This window comes from Coregonus lavaretus, assembly GCF_964263955.1.
Source record: "Coregonus lavaretus genome assembly, chromosome: 4".
In the NCBI taxonomy this organism is placed as follows: Eukaryota; Metazoa; Chordata; class Actinopteri; order Salmoniformes; family Salmonidae; genus Coregonus; species Coregonus lavaretus.
The window spans coordinates 59,994,492-60,019,443 of record NC_139991.1 but is presented as its reverse complement, the minus strand read 5'-3'; the positions used below and the strand labels follow the sequence as shown (position 1 = coordinate 60,019,443).

The following is a 24,952-nucleotide window of genomic DNA, read 5'->3' as shown; positions in this document are numbered from 1 at the left end:
ATAAATGCACTGTTGGTTAAGGGCTGTAAGTAAGCATTTCACTGTAATGTCTGCACCTGTTGTATTCGGCGCATGTGACCAATAAAATTTGATTTGATTTGATTTGATTTTTGTGACTGCACTTGAAGAAACGTTCACATTTCTTGAAATTGTTCGTTTTGACTGACCTTCATGTCTTAAAGTAATGATGGACTGTCATTTCTCTTTGCTTATTTGAGCTGGTTTTGCCATCATATGGACTTGATCTTTTACCAAATAGAGCTATCTTCTGTATACCCCCCCCCTACCTTGTCACAACACAACTGATTGGCTCAAACACATTAAGAAGGAAAGAAATTCCACAAATTAACTTTTAAGAAGGCACACCTGTTAATTGAAATGCATTCCAGGTGACTACCTCATGAAGCTGGTGTCACGCCCTGGCTCGGGGGACTATGTTATGTTGAGCCAGGGTGTGTAAGTCTATGTTTTGCATATCTATGTTGGCCTGAGTGACTCCCAATCAGAGGCAACGAGTGACAGCTGGTTGTCTCTGATTGGGAGCCATATTTAACTATCGGTCTTTTCACTTTGTGTTGTGGTTTCTTGTTCCTTTTGGTTTGTGTATCGAAGGACTTCACGTTTCGTTCATTGTTTTGATCGTGTGATCTAGTTAATAAATATAAATATGTTCACCCGCAACGCTGCGCCTTGGTCCTCCTCCTTAAGCGAACGTGACAGAAGAAACCACCAAGAATGGACCAAGCAGCGTGAAGAGGAGAGAGGAAGGACCTGGGATCAGGGGAGTAGGAGTTTCGGCTGGGCCACGCTAAGTGAAGAGGAGAGAGGCTGGTCTATGAAGCAATGGATCGAGAGTCTGGCGAGAGCTAGGGAGGCCTGGTCCACGGGGAGGAGAGAACCCCAGAATATTTTTAGGGGGGGGCTCACGACGTGGACGACGGGGCAGCAGGAGGCCGCGATGGAGCGGTCCAGCGGGTGTGAAGAGGAGGCCGCCAGGTTAAGGGGGCCACTGGTCACAGAGGAGAGGGAGAGTGTGGAGGCACGGCGAGAGGTACTGGGGTGTATTACCAGTCCGGTCCGGCCCGTTCCTGATCCCTGCATAGGGCCAGTGGCGTGTGTCCCCAGTACGGTTCGGCCTGTTCCTGCCTCTCGCACCGAGCCTGTGGTGCGTGTCGTCAGCCCTGTCCGGCCCGTTCCTGCTCTCCGTACCAAGTCGGTGGTGCGCGTCGCCAGCCCGGTCCGGCCCATTCCTGCTCACCGCACCAAGTCTGTGGTGCGCGTCGCCAGCCCAGTTCGGCCCATCCAAGCTTCCCGCACCAAGCCAGTGGTGTGCGTCGTCAGTCCGGCACGGCCCGTTCCTGCTCTCCGCACCAAGTCTGTGGTGCGCGTCGCCAGCCCAGTCCGGCCCATCCAAGCTTCCCGCACCAAGCCAGTGGTGTGCGTCGTCAGTCCGGCACGGCCCGTGCCTGCTCTCCGCACCAAGTCTATGGTGCGTTTCGTCAGCCCTGTCCGGCCCGTTCCTGCTCTCCGCACCAAGTCTGTGGTGCGCGTCGCCAGCCCAGTCCGGCCCATCCAAGCTCCCCGCACCAGGTCAGTGGTGCGCGTCGTCAGCCCGGTCCGGCTCATTCCTGCTCCCCGCACCAAGTCAGGGGTGCGCTTCGTCAGCCCGGTCCGGCCCGTTCCTCCTCCACGCATCAAGCCAGGGGTGTGCGTCGTCAGTCCAGCACAACCCGTGCCTGGGTCATGTCCGGAGCCGGATCCGCCGCCGAGGCGGAGTGCCCACCCGGTCCCTCCCCTGTTGTGGTTGTTTGGCGCGGCCGGAGTCCGCGCCTTTGGGGGGGGGTACTGTCACGCCCTGGCTCAGGGGACTATGTTATGTTGAGCCAGGGTGTGTAAGTCTATGTTTTGCATATCTATGTTGGCCTGAGTGACTCCCAATCAGAGGCAACGAGTGTCAGCTGGTTGTCTCTGATTGGGAGCCATATTTAACTATCGGTCTTTCCACTTTGTGTTGTGGTTTCTTGTTCCTTTTGGTTTGTGTATCGAAGGACTTCACGTTTCGTTCATTGTTTTGATCGTGTGATCTAGTTAATAAATATAAATATGTTCACCCGCAACGCTGCGCCTTGGTCCTCCTCCTTAAGCGAACGTGACAGCTGGTTAAGAAAGCAGAGCAGCAGCAGTCGGGAGAGGACGTGTTTTTCTCTAGCTCTCTAGCTCTCTAGCTGGAGGTAAGCAAACTTCTCATTTGGTGTTGAGTATAGCTTAACCATGCATTAGATCGTAGGTTGGTAGTTAGTTGTAGTTAGGTATTGTATTTATTATAGGTTAGTATTGTTGTTATTGTAGGTTTCCGTAGGTTATTGTAGGCTAGTATTGAAGCTCGAGGCCAGCTAGCTCTCTAGCTGGAGGTAAGCAAACTTCTCATTTGGTGTTGAGTATAGCTTAACCATGCATTAGATCGTAGGTTGGTAGTTAGTTGTAGTTAGGTATTGTATTTATTATAGGTTAGTATTGTTGCTATTGTAGGTTTCCGTAGGTTATTGTAGGTTAGTATCGAAGCACGAGGCTAGCTAGCTAGCGGGTAGCTACTGGTAACGATTAGCTGTTCCCACTGTTAAATGTGCTTCTAGCCAACGTTTAATTTTTGCTGCGTTCTGCGTTATGCAAGGAACTAGACACGGACATGAATCATCTGTTTAGTGTGCTAACACACTCTTGGCAGTTTGTTGTAACCAAGTATTGGTGCTAAGTGTGTGTTAATGGATGCTAGCTTGCTAGTTAGCTACGGCGTCATAGCTAGGTATCGTGGGTAGCTACTGTGTCTTGGCAGTGTCTTCCGCCGTGCCGGCTGTAGCACGAAGCGAGCTAATTAGCCGTTTTTTCGAACAGAGTCAGAGTCAACACAGTAGCCATTGTGTGCCGGGTGTAGCACGAAGCTAGCTAGCTAGCCGTTCTTCAAACAAAGCCAACACAGTGGCCATTGCTAGCTACCCAGCACGACCAGCGAACGGTACGGTAGTAGCTAATTACAATATACTTGTCCTAGCTAGCCAATGTTGAATCATTGCTGCGTCATGAAAGGAACTTGACACAGACACGAATGATCTGTTTAGTGTGTTATCACACTATTGGTGGTTTGCTGTGACCAAGTGTTTGTGCTTGGCTGTGTGTTACTGGATGCTGGCATGCTGGTTAGCTAGTTAACACACTATTGGTGGTTTGTTGTGAGTATTGGTGCTTAACTGTGTGTTAAACTGTGTGTTATTGGATGCTAGCATGCTAGTCAGCTATGGTGTCATAGTTGGCTAGCTGAATAAAGTGGGTTTGAGTTTATTCCTTTAAACATTGAACAACTGTTCAGTGAAACAATTTTAGTTTCTGAGGTAGAAGTTTTTGGTGAGGGAGGCCCCCCTCTCTCCTCTCCCAGATGCTTAGCTCATTTCATTCCGATCTCCTCTGCATTTTTGTAGCCATATGCTACAGCCTGTCAACTATGCCTCTGCCTATCCCTGTTCTCTCGTCTCTGCACAGGCTACACAAACAACGCACAACACCGCGCGGCTGCTGCCTCTCCAACCTGGTGGTCCCTGCTCGCACCCCTCACCTGGAGTTCCAGGTCGCAGGCAGCCTCTGGAACTGCCGTTCTGCTGCCAACAAAGCTGACTTCATCCCAGCCTATGCCAACCTCCAGTCCCTCGACTTCCTGGCGCTGACGGAAACATGGATCACCACTGAAAACACGGCTACTCCTACTGCTCTCTCCTCGTCTGACCATGTGTTCTCGCATACCCCGAGAGCATCTGGTCAGAGGGGTGGTGGTACAGGAATCCTCATCTCTCCCAAGTGGACATTCTCAATTTTTCCCCTAACCCATCTGTCTATCTCCTCATTTGAATTCCATGCTGTCACAGTCACTAACCCATTTAAGCTTAATATCCTTGTCATCTATCGCCCTCCAGGTTCCCTTGGAGAGTTCATCAACGAGCTTGACGCCTTGATAAGTTCCTTTCCTGAGGATGGCTCACCCCTCACAGTTTTGGGGGATTTCAACCTCCCTATGTCCACGTTTGACTCATTTCTCTCTGCCTCCTTCTTTCCACTCCTTTCCTCTTTTGACCTCACCCTCTCACCGTCCCCCCCTACTCACAAGGCAGGCAATACGCTTGACCTCATCTTCACTAGATGCTGCTCCTCTACTAATCTCACTGCAACTCCCCTCCAAGTCTCCGACCACTACTTTGTTTCCTTTTCTCTCTCGCTCTCCTCCCACACTACTCACTCTGCCCCTACACAGATGGTAATGCGCCGCCGCAACCTTCGCTCTCTCTCTCCCACTACTCTCTCCTCTTCCATCCTATCATCTCTTCCCTCTGCTCAATCCTTCTCCCTCCAATCTCCTGATTCTGCCTCCTCAACCCTCCTCTCCTCCCTTTCTGCATCCTTTGACTCTCTGTGTCCCCTATCCTCCCGGCCGGCTCGGTCCTCCCCCCCAGCTCCGTGGCTTGATGACTCACTGCGAGCTCACAGAACAGAGCTCCGGGCAGCGGAGAGGAAATGGAAGAAAACTAAACTCCCTACCGACCTGGCATCTTTTCACTCCCTCCTCTCTACATTTTCTTCATCTGTTTCTGCTGCTAAGGCCACCTTCTACCACTCTAAATTCCAAGCATCTGCCTCTAACCCTAGGAAGCTCTTTGCCACATTTTCCTCCCTCCTGAATCCTCCTCCTCCCCCCCCCCCTCCTCTCTCTCTGTGGATGACTTCGTCAACCACTTTGAAAAGAAGGTTGACGACATCCGATCCTCGTTTGCTAAGTCTAATAACACTGCTGGTCCTGCTCACACTTCCCTACCCTATGCTTTGACTTCTTTCTCCCCTCTCTCTCCAGATAAAATCCTGCGACTTGTGACTGCAGGCCGCCCAACAACCTGCCCGCTTGACCCCATCCCCTCCTCCCTTCTCCAGACCATCTCCGGTGACCTTCTCCCCTACCTCACCTCGCTGATCAACTCATCCTTGACCGCTGGCCATGTCCCTTCCGTCTTCAAGAGAGCGAGAGTTGCTCCCCTCCTCAAAAAACCAACACTCGACCCCACTGATGTCAACAACTACAGACCAGTATCCCTTCTTTCTTTTCTTTCCAAAACTATTGAGCGTGCCGTCTTTAGCCAACTCTCTTGCTATCTCTCTCAGAATGACCTTCTTGATCCAAACCAATCAGGTTTCAGGACTGGTCATTCAACTGAGACTGCTCTTCTCTGTGTCACGGAGACTCTCCGCACTGCTAAAGCTAACTCTCTCTCCTCTGCTCTTGTCCTTCTAGACCTGTCTGCTGCCTTTGATACTGTGAACCATCAGATCCTCCTCTCCACCCTCTCCGAGATGGGCATCTCCGGCGCGGCTCACTCCTGGATTGCGTCCTACCTGACCGGTCGCTCCTACCAAGTGGCGTGGCGGGAAGCTGTCTCCGCACCACGTGCTCTCACCACTGGTGTCCCCCAGGGATCGGTTCTGGGCCCTCTCCTTTTTTCCCTATACACCAAGTCACTTGGCTCTGTCATATCCTCACATGGTCTCTCCTATCATTGCTACGCTGACGATACACAACTAATCTTCTCCTTTCCCCCTTCTGATAACCAGGTGGCGAATCGCATCTCTGCATGTCTGGCAGACATATCAGTATGGATGACGGATCACCACCTCAAGCTGAACCCTGGCAAGACGGAGCTGCTCTTCCTCCCGGGGAAGGACTGCCCGTTCCATGATCTCGCCATCACGGTTGACAACTCCGCTGTGTCCTCCTCCCAGAGTGCGAAGAGCCTAGGCGTGACCCTGGACAACACCCTGTCGTTCTCCGCCAACATCAAGGCGGTGACCCGCTCCTGCAGGTTCATGCTCTACAACATTCGGAGAGTGCGACCCTGCCTTACACAGGAAGCGGCGCAGGTCCTGGTCCAGGCACTTGTCATCTCCCGTCTGGACTACTGCAACTCGCTGTTGGCTGGGCTCCCTGCCTGTGCCATTAAACCCCTACAACTCATCCAGAATGCCGCAGCCCGTCTGGTGTTCAACCTTCCCAAGTTCTCTCACGTCACCCCCCTCCTCCGCACACTCCACTGGCTTCCAGTTGAAGCTCGCATCCGCTACAAGACCATGGTGCTTGCCTATGGAGCAGTGAGGGGAACGGCACCTCTGTACCTTCAGGCTCTGATCAGTCCCTACACCCAAACGAGGACATTGCGTTCATCCACCTCTGGCCTGCTGGCTCCCCTTCCTCTGCGGAAGCACAGCTCCCGCTCAGCCCAGTCAAAACTGTTCGCTGCTCTGGCACCCCAATGGTGGAACAAGCTCCCTCACGACGCCAGGACAGCGGAGTCACTCACCACCTTCCGGAGACATTTGAAACCCCACCTCTTTAAGGAATACCTGGGATAGGATAAAGTATTCCTTCTAACCCCCCCCCCCCCCCCCCCCCAAATTGTAAAGTGGTTATCCCACTGGCTATAGGGTGAACGCACCAATTTGTGAGTCGCTCTGGCTAAGAGCGTCTGCTAAATGACGTTAATGTGCCCTTGAGCAAGGCACTTAACCCTAATTGCTCCTGTAAGTCGCTCTGGTTAAGAGCGTCTGCTAAATGACTAAAATGTAAATGTAAATGTAAAATGCCAAGAGTGTGCAAAACTGTTATCAAGGCAAAAGGTGGCTATTTGAAGAATCTCAAATATAAAATATATTTTGATTTGTTTAACACTTTTTTGGTTACTACATGATTCCATGTGTGTTTATTCATAGTTTTGATGTCTTCACTATTAATCTACAATGTAAAAAATTGTATAAAATAAAGAAAAACCCTTGAATGAGTAGGTGTGTCCAAACGTTTGACTGGTAGTGTACATCATGAATCGGCCATAAGTTAAAAAGAAATATTTTGATATGATGTTTAGGCCATATCGCCCAGCCCTAGTCTCAATGCTGTGCTGTTGACAATCTCATAGAGGTAAGTCACTCTATGGGAGTGTGTGCACACCTGTGTGTGTTTCGGTGTGTATGTGGGTATCGGTTTATGTGTGTGAGGATGGATGAGCAATGCTTTACGGGAACCTTTAAAGTGGGCACACACACACACTGACCTCTGTGCCCTTGGTTTGGAGGAGCTGTGATGGTGCATGTGGTGTCTGACTCATAGTCCACAATCAAAGAGCGGAGTGTGTGTGTACATGCGTGCACGCATGTGTATGAGTGTGTGAGTTCATATTCAAAAAGAGAACTGTGTTGAAATACAGACAGACAGGAACGGTTTGGTGGTTCCGGTTCCGGTGGCATGCATTGAAACACGTGGATTTCTCATGGCTTTGCAAAAACAACTATGAATTCACTGACTTATTTTCAAATAATTGTCAACATATAACATCACATTAAGGTGGGGACGATCACTGTATTACAAGGAACAATAGCAGGTCTATTTGCTCCAGCAGCTGGCATAGTCTGTCCGTTCACACTTCACCTGTGGGAACATGGCAGCTCTCAACACCCGACAACAGAAAGAGTTGGCTGCTACTATCTGAGAGATTGTTCGTGAGGAAATTACCTCTGCCCTCGACTTGCAATTAAAACCGATAAATACATCTCTTGCACTGATCACTTCTAGAGTGGATACCTACTCAAATAAAGTGAACATTTTGGAGACAGCAGCCAATGTGACAGAGGGGCGATTCCATGACCTGGAAACAGCACAAACTAAGCTAGAAGGGAAATGAATCTCCTAAAAAAGAAAACAGAATCACTCAAAAATCATTCCCATAAATTCAATGTGCGGGTCACAGGACTTGAAACTGGTGTGGAAGCGGGCAACCCAACTTCCTTCATGAGCAATCTTTTCTATGAACCATTTGGGCAGGAGAAGCTGTGTCCCATGCTGCTCTTGGTGTAGGATTGTACGAATCCACAGTTTTGACTTCAAACTGCAAATGATTCGCCTTGTAGCGGAATCAGGGGCTTTGACCTTTGCGGAGAAGAGGATCAGCATCTACCAATATCTGAGTGCCGAACTGCCGAAACAGAGGGCGACCTACAACGAGGTGAGATCCCAGCAACGCAAGCTAAACCCGAGATGCGGCTTCATCCACCCGGCAAAACAAATCTTGACCATCAAGAATATAACACACAAGTTTTCCACTGCCAAGGAGGCTCAAGACTTCTTCGAGAAGCACATCAAGCCCAACACACAAGGGGATGACCCGACAGATTTAGGCTAAGCCCAGTTTGACTGGCTCAATAGTCAGGTATGCTATCACGCAGCCTAGACTCAGTCGGGGTCTCAACTTATTGTTGAAAGTTATAATAATAGAATACACAACGTGCAAGTTCGAAATTTGGTTGTGCATCAACTGTTTTTCTCTTGTTTTGTCAGTCACTGACAGTCACTCAATTAGCCATGTCAGCTAACAATTTTTAGATTAGTAAGTTAGTTTAGCAAGTTATCTAAACTTGGAGTAATCAGTGTATTCCATTAGCGCCGGCTGTTGGCTATTCAGCCGGTTACAGAATTATTTTCAGCCAGCTACATTTTCGACTTAATATTAACTAGGCTACTTTTCATTTAAAAGTTTCAACGATATGCATCTTCTAGCGAACTATTGATAGGATAGGCGCCTGTCAGTCACAAAGCGAGTGATGTCAGAGAAACAAAGCAGAGAGGAAGAGGGGAGAAGTGAAAGGTTTCACGCTCGCCAAAATCTGTTCAAAATAAGCCCAATGCGTTTCTATGGGCATATTTTGGACCTAAGCTTGTCGCCTGCCTTCCTGCCTTTGGGACAACGACTCCCATTATTAGGGCGGAGACATGAGTAACTCATCATTATATACAGATCTCTGGTTGCAGTCAAATTTCTTTACACAGAGGAGGGAGAGAGAGCATGATGCTCATACATTTGCACGTCCCATGTAATGTAAGTGGTAACAATAAGTTGAAATCCACGACTTAGCCTAATTATTGTTTTCTGACACATTCATTTATTTTATTTTGCGTGTTTCACATAGCACAACTGAACAGCAAGTGTTGACTAGTTTATAAAAGGTGTCGAACTGACTGAATAAAGTCGATCTCCTATATCCCTTTGCCATTCTTAAATCATGCAATGTGGTTATATGTCCATGGTATAGCATTGGGACAAGTAGCCTAAACCAAAGGATTTCCAAGGTTTCCTTTCGTAGGATGTTGGGGCTTGCCAGACAGTGACGCTAAAGTGAGTGACTCTCGTCTCGTCAGCCAGCCTACCGAATCGCATCGGTGAGAGAGCCGTTCATTTTGCTCCCTAATTTGCATAGCCTACTAGTAGGCCTTTTTGGCGATTATCTTCGGATACATTCTGAAAACATTCGATGAAGATGGTGAATCATCACTGCAGGAACAATAGGTGTGGAGAGACTTATTCTGGTCCAAATATAATAAATAGGACCCTCACTGAATCCAGGCATTAAAACGAAATTCAACAATATTCAAAAATGTATTGATCTTATTAGGGAATCAACTACTGTAAATGTATTGAAAATGTATTAATTTTCCCAAATGTATCAAGACATGAACAGAATGAATCAGTGATTCATATTTCCTGCAACATTCTGAAGAGGCAACGAGAATGCCCCTGTCTCTGCGTGCGTCTACCACTTTGTGTAGCCGTTATCGATGATGCTAATGAAAACAGTCTTCTGGTAGATGGGAAGGCTTTCCAAAAACCTTCTCAATTAAATGTTAACTACAAAGTAGCCTATTCTTACCTTGCAAACTTTATTTGTCACATGCACTGAATACAACAGGTGTAGACCTTACTGTGAAATGCTTACTTACAAGCCCTTAACCAACAATGCAGTTCAAGAAAGAGTTAAGAAAATAATAAATTATTATGCTTTAAAATATGAAGTGTGGTACTCAGTGATGTGTTTTGTTGGATTTGCCCTAAACATAATGCTCTGTATTCAGGACATAAAGTTAATTTCTTTGCCACATTTGTTTTCAGTTTTACTTTAGTGCCTTATTGCAAACAGGATGCATGTTGTGGAATATTTTTGTTCTGCACAGGCTTCCTTCTTTTCATTCTGTCATTTAGGTTAGTATTGTGGAGTAACTACAATGTCGTTGATCCATCTTCAGTTCTTCTATCACAACCATTTCACTCTGTAACTGTTTTATTAAAGTCACCATTGGCCTCATGGTTAAATCCCTGAGCGGTTTCCATCCTCTCAGGCAACTGAGTTAGGAAGGACGCCTGTATCTTTGTAGTGACTGGGTGTATTGATACACCATCCAAAGTGTAATGAATAACTTCACCATGCTCGAAGGGATATTCAATGTCTGCTGTTTTTACCCATCTACCAATAGGTGCCCTTCTTTGCGAGGCACTGGAAAACCTCCCTGGTCTTTGTAGTTGAATCTGTGTTTGAAATTCACTGCTCAACTGAGGGACTGAGGGTACAGAGATGAGGTAGTCATTCAATAATGATGTTAAGCACTGTTATTGCACACAGAGTGAGTCTATGCAACTTATTATGTGACTTGTTAAGCACATTTTTACTCCTGAACCGATTTAGGTTTGTCATAACAAAGGGGTTGAATACTTATTGACTCAAGACATTTCAGCTTTTAATTTTTTATGAATTTGTTACAAAAATCGAAAAACATAATTCCACTGTGACATTATGTGGTATTGTGTGTAGGCCAGTGACACAAAATCTCAATTTAATCTATTTTAAATTCAGGCTGTAACACAACAAAATGTGGAAAAAGTCAAGGGCTGTGAATACTTTCTGAAGGCACTGTAGGCCTAGAACTAGACAATATCCAAAAGAACTAACACTATACACTGAATTCATACATTTTCAGTCATTTGTGTCTTTCTACGCAATACCACAACACTTTTTTTCATTCTGGGAGGTGAACTCGATAAAATACTAAATACTTATGTTGTGTATTTCAAATGGAATCAAGAGGCACCAAAATAGAGCTACCTTCTGCATATACAGTGGGGAGAACAAGTATTTGATACATTGCTGATTTTGCAAGTTTTCCTACTTACAAAGCATGTAGAGGTCTGTAATTTGTATCATAGGTACACTTCAACTGTGAGAGACGGAATCTAAAACAAAAATCCAGAAAATCACATTGCCAGACTTCAATTCACCGCATTACACTGACACTCGTGACAGGGTGTGAACGATGCTGACCGGGTGTAGACAAAGAAGAGCTCTCCAGTAGGTGTACCAAAACATTCAAAGGCCATTTCCTCAAAAGTGAGGTTACAAGTTTATGAACTTTGAAAGCAGAATTACTTTCCCATTGTTCTTCAACTGTAGTGTATGATATACCATTTTCTAGCTCTGAGTCTCTACTTGTATCCAGTGTAAAAAACACAATTTCAAATGTTGCTACATAAGACCCGATTCGAGCAGGTCGGTCACATACTGTATATACACTGCCTTCAGAAAGTATTCATACCGCTTACTTTGTTCCACATTTTGTGTTACAGCCTGAATTAAAAATGGATTAAACTTAGATGTTTTTGTCACTGGCCAACACACAATACCAGATAATGTCAAAGTGGAATTTTGTTTTTCTGATTTTTTTAAACAAATTATTTAAAATGAAAAGCTGAAATGTCTTGAGTCAATAAGTATTCAACCCCATTGGTATGGCAAGTCTAAATAAGTTCAGGAATAAATATTTGCTTAACAAGTCACATGATAAGTTGCATGGACTCACTCTGTGTTGCAATAATAGTGTTTAACATGATTTTTAAATGACTACCTCATCTCTTTACCCCACACATACGATTATCTCTAAGGTCTCTCAGTCGAGCAATGAATTTCAAACACAGATTCAACCACAAAAACCAGGGAGGTTTTCCAATGCCTCGCAAAGAAGGGCACCTATTGGTAAATGTGTTACAAAAGCAGATATTGAATATCCTATTGAGCATAGTGAAGTTATTAATTACACTTTGGATGGTGTATCAATACACCCAGTCACTACAAAGATACAGGCGTCCTTCCTAACTCAGTTGCCGGAGAGGAAGGAAACCGCTCAGGGATTTCAAAATGAGGCCAATGATGACTTTAATAAAACAGTTACAGAGTTTAATGGTTGTGATAGGAGAACTGAGGATGGATCAACAACATTGTAGTCACTCCACAATACTAACCTAAATGACAAAATGAAAAGAAGGAAGCCTGTACAGAACATCCTGTTTGCAACACAGCACTAAAATAATACTGCAAAAAATGTGGCAAAGCAATTAACTTTTTGTCCTGAATACAAAGTGTTATGTTTGGGGAAAATACAATACAACACATTACTGAGTACCACTCTCCATATTTTAAAGCATAGTGGTGGCTGCATCATGTTCAGGATAAAAAATAAATGGAATGGGGTAGGCACAGGCAAAATCCTAGTGGAAAACCTGGTTCAGTTTGCTTTCCACCAGACACTGGGAGATGAATTCACCTTTCAGCAGGACAATAACCTAAAACACGAGGCCAAATCTACACTGGAGTTGCTTACCAAGAAGACAGTTAATGTTCATGATGGGTTGGGGTTATCTTTGTATGCATTTCCTTTATTGTTTTTGTACCTGTAACCCCCCCCCCCCCCCCCCCCCCCGAGCAAAAAATATATAAAACTGAATAAAAAGTTGGGCACAAAAAGATATACAAGACAGACATTCAGCGTGACAGTTAGCTGCTATGTGCTGTATTCTAGTGTTCATAAGCTAACAACCTTGGCTGGCTAAAGTGATGTGCATGCATATCTAATGAGGACATGGACTCTCTCTCCTCTCTCTTTCCCCCCTCTCACTCTCACTCTCTCTCTCTTTCTCCCACCTGCTCTCTACACTCTCTCTCCACTCTCCTTCTATCCTTCTCTTTTTTTCACCCTCCCCAGCTCTCGCTCCTCTCGCTCTCTTTCCCTCTCTCTCTGACCCTGACTTGTCAGTCACAGTAAAGCAGACTCACAGTTATCCCATGGGAGACACCTTATTATAATATCTACATTAGCAGAGGCAAAAAAAACATACACACACATATCCACACAAATACACACACACACACACACAATATACAGTGGAATTATAATAACATATAAATGCATAACTGACACTGCTGACCTTGAAAACATAATCTAGTCAGAAATAGCCATTTAAACAACTTGTACCTATATTTTACATGAGGAGAGGAGAGGAGAAGAGAGAAAGGGAGAGGAGATATGAGTGTGTAAATGAATTACTTAAAAATCATACAATGTGATTTTCTGGATTTTTGTTTTAGATTCCGTCTCTCACAGTTGAAGTGTACCTATGATACAAATTACAGATCTCTACATGCTTTGTAAGTAGGAAAACCTGCAAAATCGGCAGTGTATCAAATACTTGTTCTCCCCACTGTATGTGCATGGGTATGTTTGTGTCTGTTTTTGGTTATAATTAGACTGTTTTGTCTAAACTTTCTCTTTAATTAATCGTCCCTCACTGGGACTGCTCATTTACATATTTACCATATTTGCATAGCTAATGAGTTCCTTGCTGCCTGTTGCAATTAGCATCCAACTCAGAGGTTGCCCCAAGTTACACCCGTTACCATCTCTAACTCTTCTCTTAATCTCTCTACCGCTCTCTCTTTCTTTCTCTCTCTTTCTCTGCTCTCTCTTTTCTTTCTCGGTCCATCTTTGCTCGCTCTCTTTCTCTCTCTCACTCTTTAAATCGCCCTGAAAGCCTTTCAGTACACACACACACACCAAACCACCCAAACAGATCCACACACCGCTGGGTTATTTTTGACATTATGTAGGAGGCAGAGAGGAAATTAAATGCATGAGGCAGTCAAAATATTCTGATCCCAGTGCTCAGGTGTGGGTGTGTATATGTATGTGTATGTGTTTGTTTGTGTGTTCATGCATCGATGAGCGTGCACACTTGAGTGTGTTTGGAATTATGTTTGTGCATGCGTGTGCAAATACGCGTGTACACTTGAGTGTGCGTTTTGTAGAAGTGTATGTGTGTTTGTGTGTGTGTGTGTCTGTCTGGGTCTGTTTACCTGCAGAGTGCGTCGGAGCGGCAGGTGCGTCGTAGCTCTAGACAGGAGGGTCTGTGTTTCTCCTGGTGGGAACAGGCAGGTACAATGGTCTGTCTACGTCTCTCAGCACAGGCCTGGTCCGGACACGAGCAGAACAACAGGGGGTAACTCAGCTCCCACTGCACACGCTCAAAGAACTGACGCAGCGCCTGGGAACACAACATAATAATATCATTATTGTCATCATCATCATCATCCACTATGTGATGGGGCTCTGGTCAGAAGTAGTGTATTACTAGGGAATAGGATGTCATTTGTGATAGGTCCAACCACCACCCACCTTGTGACATCGTTTGCGGCTGCAAGGCTCCTGGTTGGCCAGTGAGGGCTGAGAGGGCTTGTTGCAGATAGCGATGTAATTGGAGCGTTGTCTCTTGCAGGTTTCATTGAGGTTGCAGGCCTTGGCTGCATCGAGACATGGGTTACAGGGTTTCCCTGGCTCTGAACAGGGGCTGGCCTTGGACAGAGAAGAGTCTGGGAGATGGGTTGGATAGAGAAAGAGAGAGAGGCAGAGAGAGAGAGAAAATTATGAGCACAAAAAGTTAACAGACACAGACACACTGTGTAACCCCAGTGTTTGTCTTGTTACACATCACTAGCGTCTAATGTGACTGTGGCTAAATATAAACTCACTATATTATCTGTTTAATGAAGCTACAACAGAAACCCACACATGCGCACACACACACACACACACAGTTTAATGAAGCCATACCGTGCATTGGGAGGAGAAATGTAAGTGTTGTAAAGATCAAGGCCTAACACAGTTTGTTGTAGTGGGAACACATTTTATATTTGCATTTTTATTTCATACTCCACATCCTATATTAGACTTCTAATCACAAGCGGCCGGTGGCATCTTAATTGGGGAGAACATGGTTCATAGTAATGGCTGGAAAATATAAAATACTAGACCCCTCAACCATCCAAGACCCCCCACAGTACCCCCCCTGAAAAAAACTCCCCTTCCACTCCTCACCCCCCCCCCCCCCTAAGAGTATTAGTATATTAGTAATTGACTGATCAGGTCTCTCCAATCTCCCAACAATGCTATTTCTGGGGTCAATTTTAGATTAATGTTATGTTTTTTAAGCCATACCTGAACTGAAACAAGAAACAGGCTAACTGAGGGCAATATGAGAACAAATGGTCTATTGATTCTGTATCCTCGCAACAAAATCTGGAGAGGTTGTATGCCCCAAATATTGAATATTTTGTTGGTGGCATAATTTTTACTGATAAGCATGAAGTCTTGAATCTTGTATTATTTTATATATCAACTCATACACCCTGTGCCATGGAATTGGTAGATCAAAAATCTCTTCCCAGCTATTTTTCAATCTGTATGGCACAGCGGTCAACATCCTGGTCCCCAAATGAAACAGGGTTATATTCCTATTTATGCTATTTTTGTTTCTCCGCAAGTATTGCTCCTTTATATTGGGCAGACAGACCAGTTCCCTACCTCCTCCTGCTACCAACTGCCTCCTCCATTTTTGGGGTAATGCTGTAATCAATTGGTTGTAATCTTGGATTGAGCATACCTTCCCATACAATTCGGATAGCTCCATGAAAGACATACAATATTATTTAAAAACAAAATACCCTTCTCAAACATATTTTCCATAAATACAGGTATTTTATCAACCAGCACATTTGAGTTCAACTATAACATTTATTGTAATATTTGTTCTATCTTTTCTGTGGGATTAAATTGAAATTGTAAGTAGCTCTGCATTGCTTGTTTGAAAAGAGAAATACTTTGAACAAGGTTTCATTTCATTTCTGCACAAAGGCAAAAAGGCCATTTTTAAACAAGTGATGATATTTTCTTAGTAATCTACTTGAGAAGGCCTTTTGAAAATCCGCTATGAATACCAGGCCTTCTTAGATGTTTCATGTTTATTTTTTTATTTTTTTTATTTCACCTTTATTTAACCAGGTAAGCCAGTTGAGAACAAGTTCTCATTTACAACTGCGACCTGGCCAAGATAAAGCTGTCAAGGTGTGCTGTATGTGGAAGGTGCGGGAATCAGGCGCAGGACACAGAAGCTTCGTACAACAGTCTTTAGTGGTGAAATACGAGCACAAGTGCTCGGAGACGAGCGATACGCACACAGGCGTAAACAAACAGGAAAAAATACATAAGCGCACAGAAAGTGCGAAAACCTCTCCTAACACACAAGGAGGGAAAACCAATACCGACACGTAGCACACAATAACACACAACACATGACTAACAAAGCGAGAACTTATAGGACACATAATCAACGCTAACTAACCACAGGTGTACAACAATCAGACAAAAGCAAATGAACATAGAAACATACAACGGTGGCAGCTAGTACTCCGGGGACGACGACCGCCGAAACCTGCCCGAGCAAGGAGGAGGAGCAGCCTCGGCAGATTCCGTGACAAAAGCAAAGCAGTGCGATAAAAACAACAACACAGAGTTACATATGGGGTAAAAAAAAACATAAAGTCAAAAAATACAACAGAAAATATATATACAGTGTGTGCAAATGTAGCAAGTTATGAAGGTAAGGCAATAAATAGGCTATAGTGCAAAATAATTACAATGTCGTATATTGTCTCCAACGTATCGTCCATGTAAAAACCTGTCTGATCACGATGAACAATACCTGGTAAAACCTTTTTAGTTGTGAGTGCTATGCATTTTGCTAGATTTTTGCATCACAACATTGAAGTGTAAGATGCCTCCAGTATATGCCATCAAGCCCTGGGGTTTCTCCAGACTGAAAGGATTTAATAACCTCAAAAAGTTATTCCTCTGTCATTTGGCCTTCGCAGTGATCTTTTTGTGTATTTGTTAAATGTTCTAATTGTTTTATTACTTGGAAAGAATTCCTTACAGTTATCGTCATTTAGAGGGTGAGGAGGAGATGGAAAATAAAACATCTGCTTAAAATATTTAGCTTCCTCTTTTAAAATATAATTTGTAGAATCATGGATGACTGTCTTTAGTAACGAGTTTCTGCTCATTATTTTTGGTAGCATACCTGTGTTGAAGATTCAGGAAGAATTAGGTGAATTTTTCTCCATATTCCAATCACGTTGCTTTATTTTTGTAATAGATTACATTAGATCGGTCTTGAATAAATTCCTCTAACTTGTTTTGTACCTCTGCAGTACTGTTTTTATTGCTATCTACCTGTACTATTAGTTCCTGTATTTCCCTTGTTAGCCTTGTATCTTTAGACAGAAACTGCTTTTTCTTTACAGATGAATATTGAATTGATTGACCTCTGAAGGTACATTTAAAGGTATCCCAAACAATAAGGGGATTTTCTGAACCTATATTATACTGGAAAAATTCAGTTATAAATTATTTTGTCTTTGTTAAGAACAAATTGTCCTCCAGTAGACTTTGATTACATTTCCAATATCCCCGTCGAAGTGGAAATTCTGTAAGAGTTATGTGAAGGCCAATTAGATGATGGTCCGATCTCATTCTGTCTCCTTTCAATACTTTTTTAACCTTTGATGCAAGAGAGAAACAGACAAGAAAGCAGTCAAGAAGACTACCTTTATTAAGTCTTCTCCATGTACAGTGAGGGAAAAAAGTATTTGATCCCCTGCTGATTTTGTACATTTGCCCACTGACAAAGAAATGATCAGTCTATAATTTTAATGTTAGGTTTTTTTGAACAGTGAGAGACAGAATAACAACAACAAAAACAGAAAAACGCATGTCAAAAATGTTATAAATTGATTTGCATTTTAATGAGGGAAATAAGTATTTGACCCCCTCTCAATCAGAAAGATTTCTGGCTCCCAGGTGTCTTTTATACAGGTAACGAGCTGAGATTAGCAGCACACTCTTAAAGGGAGTGCTCCTAATCTCAGCTTGTTACCTGTATAAAAGACACCTGTCCACAGAAGCAATCAATCAATCAGATTCCAAACTCTCCACCATGGCCAAGACCAAAGAGCTCTCCAAGGATGTCAGGGACAAGATTGTAGACCTACACAAGGCTGGAATGGGCTACAAGACCATCGGCAAGCAGCTTGGTGAGAAGGTGACAACAGTTGGTGCGATTATTCGCAAATGGAAGAAAAAACAAAAGACCTGTCAATCTCCCTCGGCCTGGGGCTCCATGCAAGATCTCACCTCGTGGAGTTGCAATGATCATGAGAACGGTGAGGAATCTTGTCAAACTACACGGGAGGATCTTGTCAATGATCTCAAGGCAGCTGGGACCATAGTCACCAAGAAAACAATTGGTAACACACTACGCCGTGAAGGACTGAAATCCTGCAGCGCCCGCAAGGTCCCCCTGCTCAAGAAAGCACATATACAGGCCCGTCTGAAGTTTGCCAATGAACATCTGAATGATTCATAGGAGAACTGGGTGAAAGTGTTGTGGTCAGATGAGACCAAAATCGAGCTCTTTGGCATCATCTCAACTCGCCGTGTTTGGAGGAGGAGGAATGCTGCCTATGACCACAAGAACACCATCCCCACCGTCAAACATGGAGGTGGAAACGTTATGCTTTGGGGGTGTTTTTCTGCTAAGGGGACAGGACAACTTCACCGCATCAAAGGGACGATGGACGGGGCCATGTACAGTCAAATCTTGAGTGAGAACATCCTTCCCTCAGCCAGGCCATTGAAAATGGGTCGTGGATGGGTATTCCAGCATGACAATGACCCAAAACACACGGCCAAGGCAACAAAGGAGTGGCTCAAGAAGAAGCACATTAAGGTCCTGGAGTGGCCTAGCCAGTCTCCAGACCTTAATCCCATTGAAAATCTGTGGAGGGAGTTGAAGGTTCGAGTTGCCAAACGTCAGCCTCGAAACCTTAATGACTTGGAGAAGATCTGCAAAGAGGAGTGGAGCAGAATCCCTCCTGAGATGTCTGCAAACCTGGTGGCCAACTACAAGAAACATCTGACCTCTGTGATTGCCAACAAGGGTTTTGCCACCAAGTACTAAGTCATGTTTTGAAGAGGGGTCAAATACTTATTTCCCTCATTAAAATGCAAATCAATTTATAACATTTTTGACATGCGTTTTTCTGGATTTTGTTGTTGTTATTCTGTCTCTCACTGTTCAAATAAACATACCATTAAAATCATAGACTGATCATGTCTTTGTCAGTGGGAAAACGTACAAAATCAGCAGGGGATCAAATACTTTTTTCCCTCACTGTATATTTGTTTAGTCTCCAAATATTCGCTATTTCTAATGTGTCCATGATATTTGTGATCTCCTTAAGGGCACGAGGATGATAGTTTGTAGAGTGATTTCCTTTACGGTCCATTGAGGTACTTAACACTGTGTTATAGTCTCCCACCATAATTATTTGATCGTTTGTTGCCTGTAAGTTCAATATATTGGTATAAATCTTTTGGAAGAAAGGTGGATCATCCTGATTTGGACCATATAGCTTAATCAGCCAAATCATCCACTTTCATATTCAAAAGGATCTTCCTTTCGGATCCTTCCTGACTGTTTGCACATTTGGATCGACATTTTTGTTAATTAGTATCATCACACCTTTTCAGTTCCTTTTTCCATGACAGAAAATTATTTCACCGCCCCATTCCTTTTTCCACGCAACTTCATCTAAAGATGTAGAGTGAGTTTCCTGTAAACAGTACTGTATATGTTATATTCCTTTTCTTTTAGCCATGTAAAGACTGATTGTCTTTTCTTATAATCTGCTAAACCATTACAACTATAACTGACTATACTTATTTCTCCCCTTTCCATAACTAGATACTATTCTCAGTCTAAATTGACCATAATTAGTGCTTGTAAAGTTGCCATAAGAGGTATCATGACTGTCAGAAACAAAGATTTCAAATGTCTGGTGTTCAGAATTCAAGAAACAGGTTCTAGCAATATGCACAAAGCAACTGGTGTTTTCATGTTATTTCTGTTCAATATATATATATATTTATTCCATTGCCTGTTTGCCTGTGAGCCAATGCCTCAGATGTTAGAACATTTTGTCAGGATATTATGTGTGTAGTAAATCTGAATAGGTTGATGTGTGTGATATTGGATGTGATTTAGTGAAAGTGTGTATGATGTCTGAACGAGAGTAAGACTATAATGTGTGATGTGTAAATAGATAATAACCCAGTCAATTTGCATGGTTCAGTGTCTATGTGTGTAACATGAAGTGAGTGTAGCCTTAATATTCAAGATGATCATTGTAATCCATATAGTATCAACATCAAAGTTGCATTAAACATCATATTCATAGAAAGAACACATCCCAGCATTTCCATAGTAATTGACATTTCAGATGATTATGAACGAGACACTGCATTACTTTAATAATAATAATAATAAATAATATGCCATTTAGCAGACGCTTTTATCCAAAGCGACTTACAGTCATGTGTGCATACATTTTTGTGTATGGGTGGTCCCGGGGATCGAACCCACTACCTTGGCATTACAAGTGCCGTGCTCTACCAGCTGAGCTACAGAGGACCACAGAAACGGCTTCACTACAGTACAAATGTATCCCGTACAAAATGTTATTTCCTAATGTCCCTGTTCTGATATCTTCCCATTGCTTGTCGTAAACATAAATAGACATGTAGACAGACAAACAAGAACCATTTTGAATTATAGAAAGTTCTAGACAATAGAGAGAGGGGGGAGAGAAGGAGAGAAGAGAGAGAAAGAGAGCGAGCGAGATCAAGTGTGTGTGTGTGTGTGCGTATGTTTGCGTAAGTGAGCGTGTAATTGAGTGTGTGTGTGCGCATAACAACTTCAAACTGTTCTGATATTTTACAGTCCCCATAATTTTTTCTGTAACCTGGTGTCCCCGTAGAATTTAGTATAGCCATGGTGTTATGGAGCTGTCTCGGAATAGCTGTACGTCTATAAAAAGTTTGTCCATAATGAGAAAGGCACGCTTACCCCTCTCCCTCTGTTGCCTCTGTACAGGATATTGCAATGTCCGTTTATCTCCCAGGGAAATTGGTCGTTTAGACCGAATTTTGTGGTTACAGGGTTAATCCCGCGTGGTTACAGGGTTAAAACAGAAACAACTCAAAAGTTAACAGTTTAGGCATTTATTCTGAGTGGTTAAGATTAGGTCTATGGTTTGGGTAAGGCTTAAAACAAAATAATTAAAAATGACACACTATTACCATCAAGTATCACCAAGTATTCTCACGGCTTGCTAGAGCATTGTGAACTGAGGTGGCACAGTGGTCAAAGCAGTGTGCGCAAGCTCTGAGCATCACGAGTTTGTGCCCAGTGCTGGGCAATCGTTTTTTTCTTTTTTGTTGTGAGCGCCCGAGGAAGGCATATATCGTTTCCTCAGGACCTTTTCAAATGTTCAAAATCGAAGTCTATTTCTAGTGATCAGGCTGCTAATAGAGCAGAGGTGTGTTCAACAAGGGAAATAGTTTGTGAAAGTTGGCTGACGTTAGCTAACATATTCCATTTGTTTTGTGTTAGCCGTGACCATTCGCTAACGTTAGCTAACAGTCTGAGAAGGTAGTGTGCAGCGAACGTAAGTGTCTGTTTCGGGTCTAAACTGCCACTAAACATAATCAAGTGGCCATGTAGACTTTCTACTATATTTAGTAGGAATTGCTAAGTCATTTTCAGTTTGAATATTGTCGCTAAAAACGAACAGTAATCCTTACAAAAAGTAGCTGTTTGATGTTTCACCGTAACATTTTGGAGTGTTCATTCAAATCGTTCAACTGAAATTGTTACTCTGGCAACATGTAGCCTTGTTGAACTCGCCTCAGGACTGGCATAGGATATGCGTTTCCAATAGTAATGTGAAGTCAGCACACAGCGTATTAGCTTCCATAGTAGACTAAGTACAACTAACACGTGTCCTGTCTGTCAAGCCTTATAGAGCATGATTGTTCCCCCTACGGCAACTCTGACACACACACAGACATATGCACACACACACCCTTCCTCCTCCTCGTAGTGTATTGATTGTGTGAAATGAGCTGAGCTCAAGGTGATTGTAGTAGACAAGCTTTAATGACTGGAGAATAAAGACTTCATTACATGTGTGCACTGATGTCCATATTCAATTCAGGTGTGTGTGTGTGCTTGCGTGCGTGTGTGTGCATAATCCTTTACATGTAATTGATTACTAAAAACTGTAACAGTAATCCGTTATGTTACCAGCAAAAAAAATCAAATTACTGATACTTTTGAAAAATGATATGATTACTTCTAGGATTACTTTTAAATTCAGAAAGAATGTTTGCAAAACAATTATTTATGACAACCTTATGCTTTATCAATGACATTCAAATCAGCATTGAAAAAAGGCTCAAGTTTAAGTTTGTTCCACCTGAACGAATCAGACTACAAGTCAGAGACCACTATAATGACACAAACAAATGCGTTTTAATGGATCGCAGGAAAAGAGCAGGAATAGGCTTTTTGTGGGCTACAGTCCACGCTGGCTTCCAAATGGTGTGACTGCTGTCGGAATTCATTATACATCCAATTTGAATAAACACTTGAAGGTGAAGACAGCAGCAGCGGTGTAGCCTACTGGTGATATGAATATAACGTATTAACAATATCTACAGTACCAGTCAAAAGTTTGGACACACCTACTCATAATAGTGAAGACATCAAAACTCTGAAATAACACATATGAAATAATGTAGTAACCAAAAAAGTGTTAAACAAATCAAAATATATTTTACATTTCAGATTCTTCAAAGTAGCAACCCTTTGCCTTGATGACAGCTTTGCACACTCTTGGCATTATCTCAACCAGCTTCATGAGGTAGTCACCTGGAATGCATTTCAATTAACAGGTGTGCCTTGTAGAGAAGTTAATTTGTGGAATTTCTTTCCTTGTTATTGCGTTTGAGTCAATCAGTTGTGTTGTGACAAGGTAGGGGGGTATACAGAAGATAGCCCTATTTGGTAAAAGACCAAGTCCATATTATGGCAAGAACAGCTCAAATAAGCAAAGAGAAATGACAGTCCATCATTACTTTAAGACATGAAGGTCAGTTAATATGAAACATTTCAAGAACTTTGAAAGTTTCTTCAAGCAAAAACCATCAAGCGCTATGATGAAACTGGCTCTCATGAGGACCACCACAGGAAAGGAAGACCTAGAGTTACCTCTGCTGCAGATGATAAGTTAATTAGAGTTACCAGACTCAGAAATTGCAGCCCAAATAAATGCTTCACAGAGTTTAAGTAACAGACAAATCTCAACATGAACTGGTCAGAGGAGACTGTGTGAATCAGGCCTTCATGGTCAAATTGCTGCAAAGTAACCACTACTAAAGCACACCAAAAAGAAGAAGGGACTTGCTTGGGCCAAGAAACATGAGCAATGGACATTAGACCGGTGGAAATCTGTCCTTTTGTCTGATGAGTCCCAATTTGAGATTTTTGGTTCCAACCGCCGTGTCTTTGTGAGACGCTGAGTAGGTGAACAGATGATCTCCGCATGTGTGGTTCCCACCATGAAGCATGGAGGAAGAGGTGTGATGGTGTGGGCGTGCTTTGCTGGTGACACTGTCGGTGATGTATTCAAGACACACTTAACCAGCATGGCTACCACAGCATTCTGCAGCGATACACCATCCCATCTGGAAAAGTAGCCAACAAGTGCTCAGCATATGTGCGAACTCCTTCAAGACTGTTGGAAAAGCATTCCAGGTGAGGCTGGTTGAGATAATGCCTAGAGTGTGCAAAGCTGTCATCAAGGCAAAGGGTGGCTACTTTGAAGAATCTAAAATATAACATATATTTTGATTTGTTTAAAACTTTTTTGTTACTACATGATTCCATAGGTGTTATTTCATAGTTTTGATGTCTTCACTATTATTCTCCAATGTAGAAAATAGTCAAAATAAAGAAAAACCCTTGAATGAGTAGGTGTGTCCAAACTTTTGACTGGTACTGTACATAGCGCAATTATGTAAATCACACTGCTGCTCTCTCATTTAGCTATTTGCGCCTTATGGATTGTGATTGCTGTCGATGGCTGCTCCCAAATGTATATACTTTGGTTGTTGGCCAAGATCTCGCGATACATGGCCCCATCCATCCTCCGCTCAATACGGTGCAGTCGTCCTGTCCCCTTTGCAGAAAAGCATCCCCAAAGAATGATGTTTCCACCTCCGTGCTTCACGGTTGGGATGGTGTTCTTGGGGTTGTACTCATCCTTCTTCTTCCTCCAAACACGGCGAGTGGAGTTTAGACCAAAAAGCTATATTTTTGTCTCATCAGACCACATGACCTTCTCCCATTCCTCCTCTGGATCATCCAGATGGTCATTGGCAAACTTCAGACGGGCCTGGACATGCGCTTGCTTGAGCAGGGGGACCTTGCGTGCGCTGCAGGATTTTAATCCATGACGGCGTAGTGTGTTACTAATGGTTTTCTTTGAGACTGTGGTCCCAGCTCTCTTCAGGTCATTGACCAGGTCCTGCCGTGTAGTTCTGGGCTGATCCCTCACCTTCCTCATGATCATTGATGCCCCACGAGGTGAGATCTTGCATGGAACCCCAGACCGAAGGTGATTGACCGTCATCTTGAACTTCTTCCATTTTCTAATAATGGCGCCAACAGTTGTTGCCTTCTCACCAAGCTGCTTGCCTATTGTCCTGTAGCCTATCCCAGCCTTGTGCAGGTATACAATTTTATCCCTGATGTCCTTACACTGCTCTCTGGTCTTGGCCATTGTGGAGAGGTTGGAGTCTGTTTGATTGAGTGTGTGGACAGGTGTCTTTTATACAGGCAACGAGTTCAAACAGGTGCAGTTAATACAGGTAATGAGTGGAGAACAGGAGGGCTTCTTAAAGAAAAACTAACAGGTCTGTGAGAGC

At 43.5% G+C, this 24,952-nt stretch overlaps 1 protein-coding gene across 1 annotated transcript in view; it reads right to left on the bottom strand.

The window, feature by feature from the left end:
- LOC311127484 (GDNF family receptor alpha-2-like) overlaps positions 1-24,952 on the bottom strand; it is a gene marked incomplete at both ends in the record, with an annotated part of 92,381 nt that overhangs the window by 24,440 nt on the left and 42,989 nt on the right. Inside the window, 2 exons of the mRNA XM_084159313.1 lie at positions 14,086-14,273; positions 14,405-14,598. Coding sequence (XP_084015439.1) covers positions 14,086-14,273; positions 14,405-14,598 — 382 coding nt within the window. The remainder of the gene's footprint in view (positions 1-14,085; positions 14,274-14,404; positions 14,599-24,952) is intronic.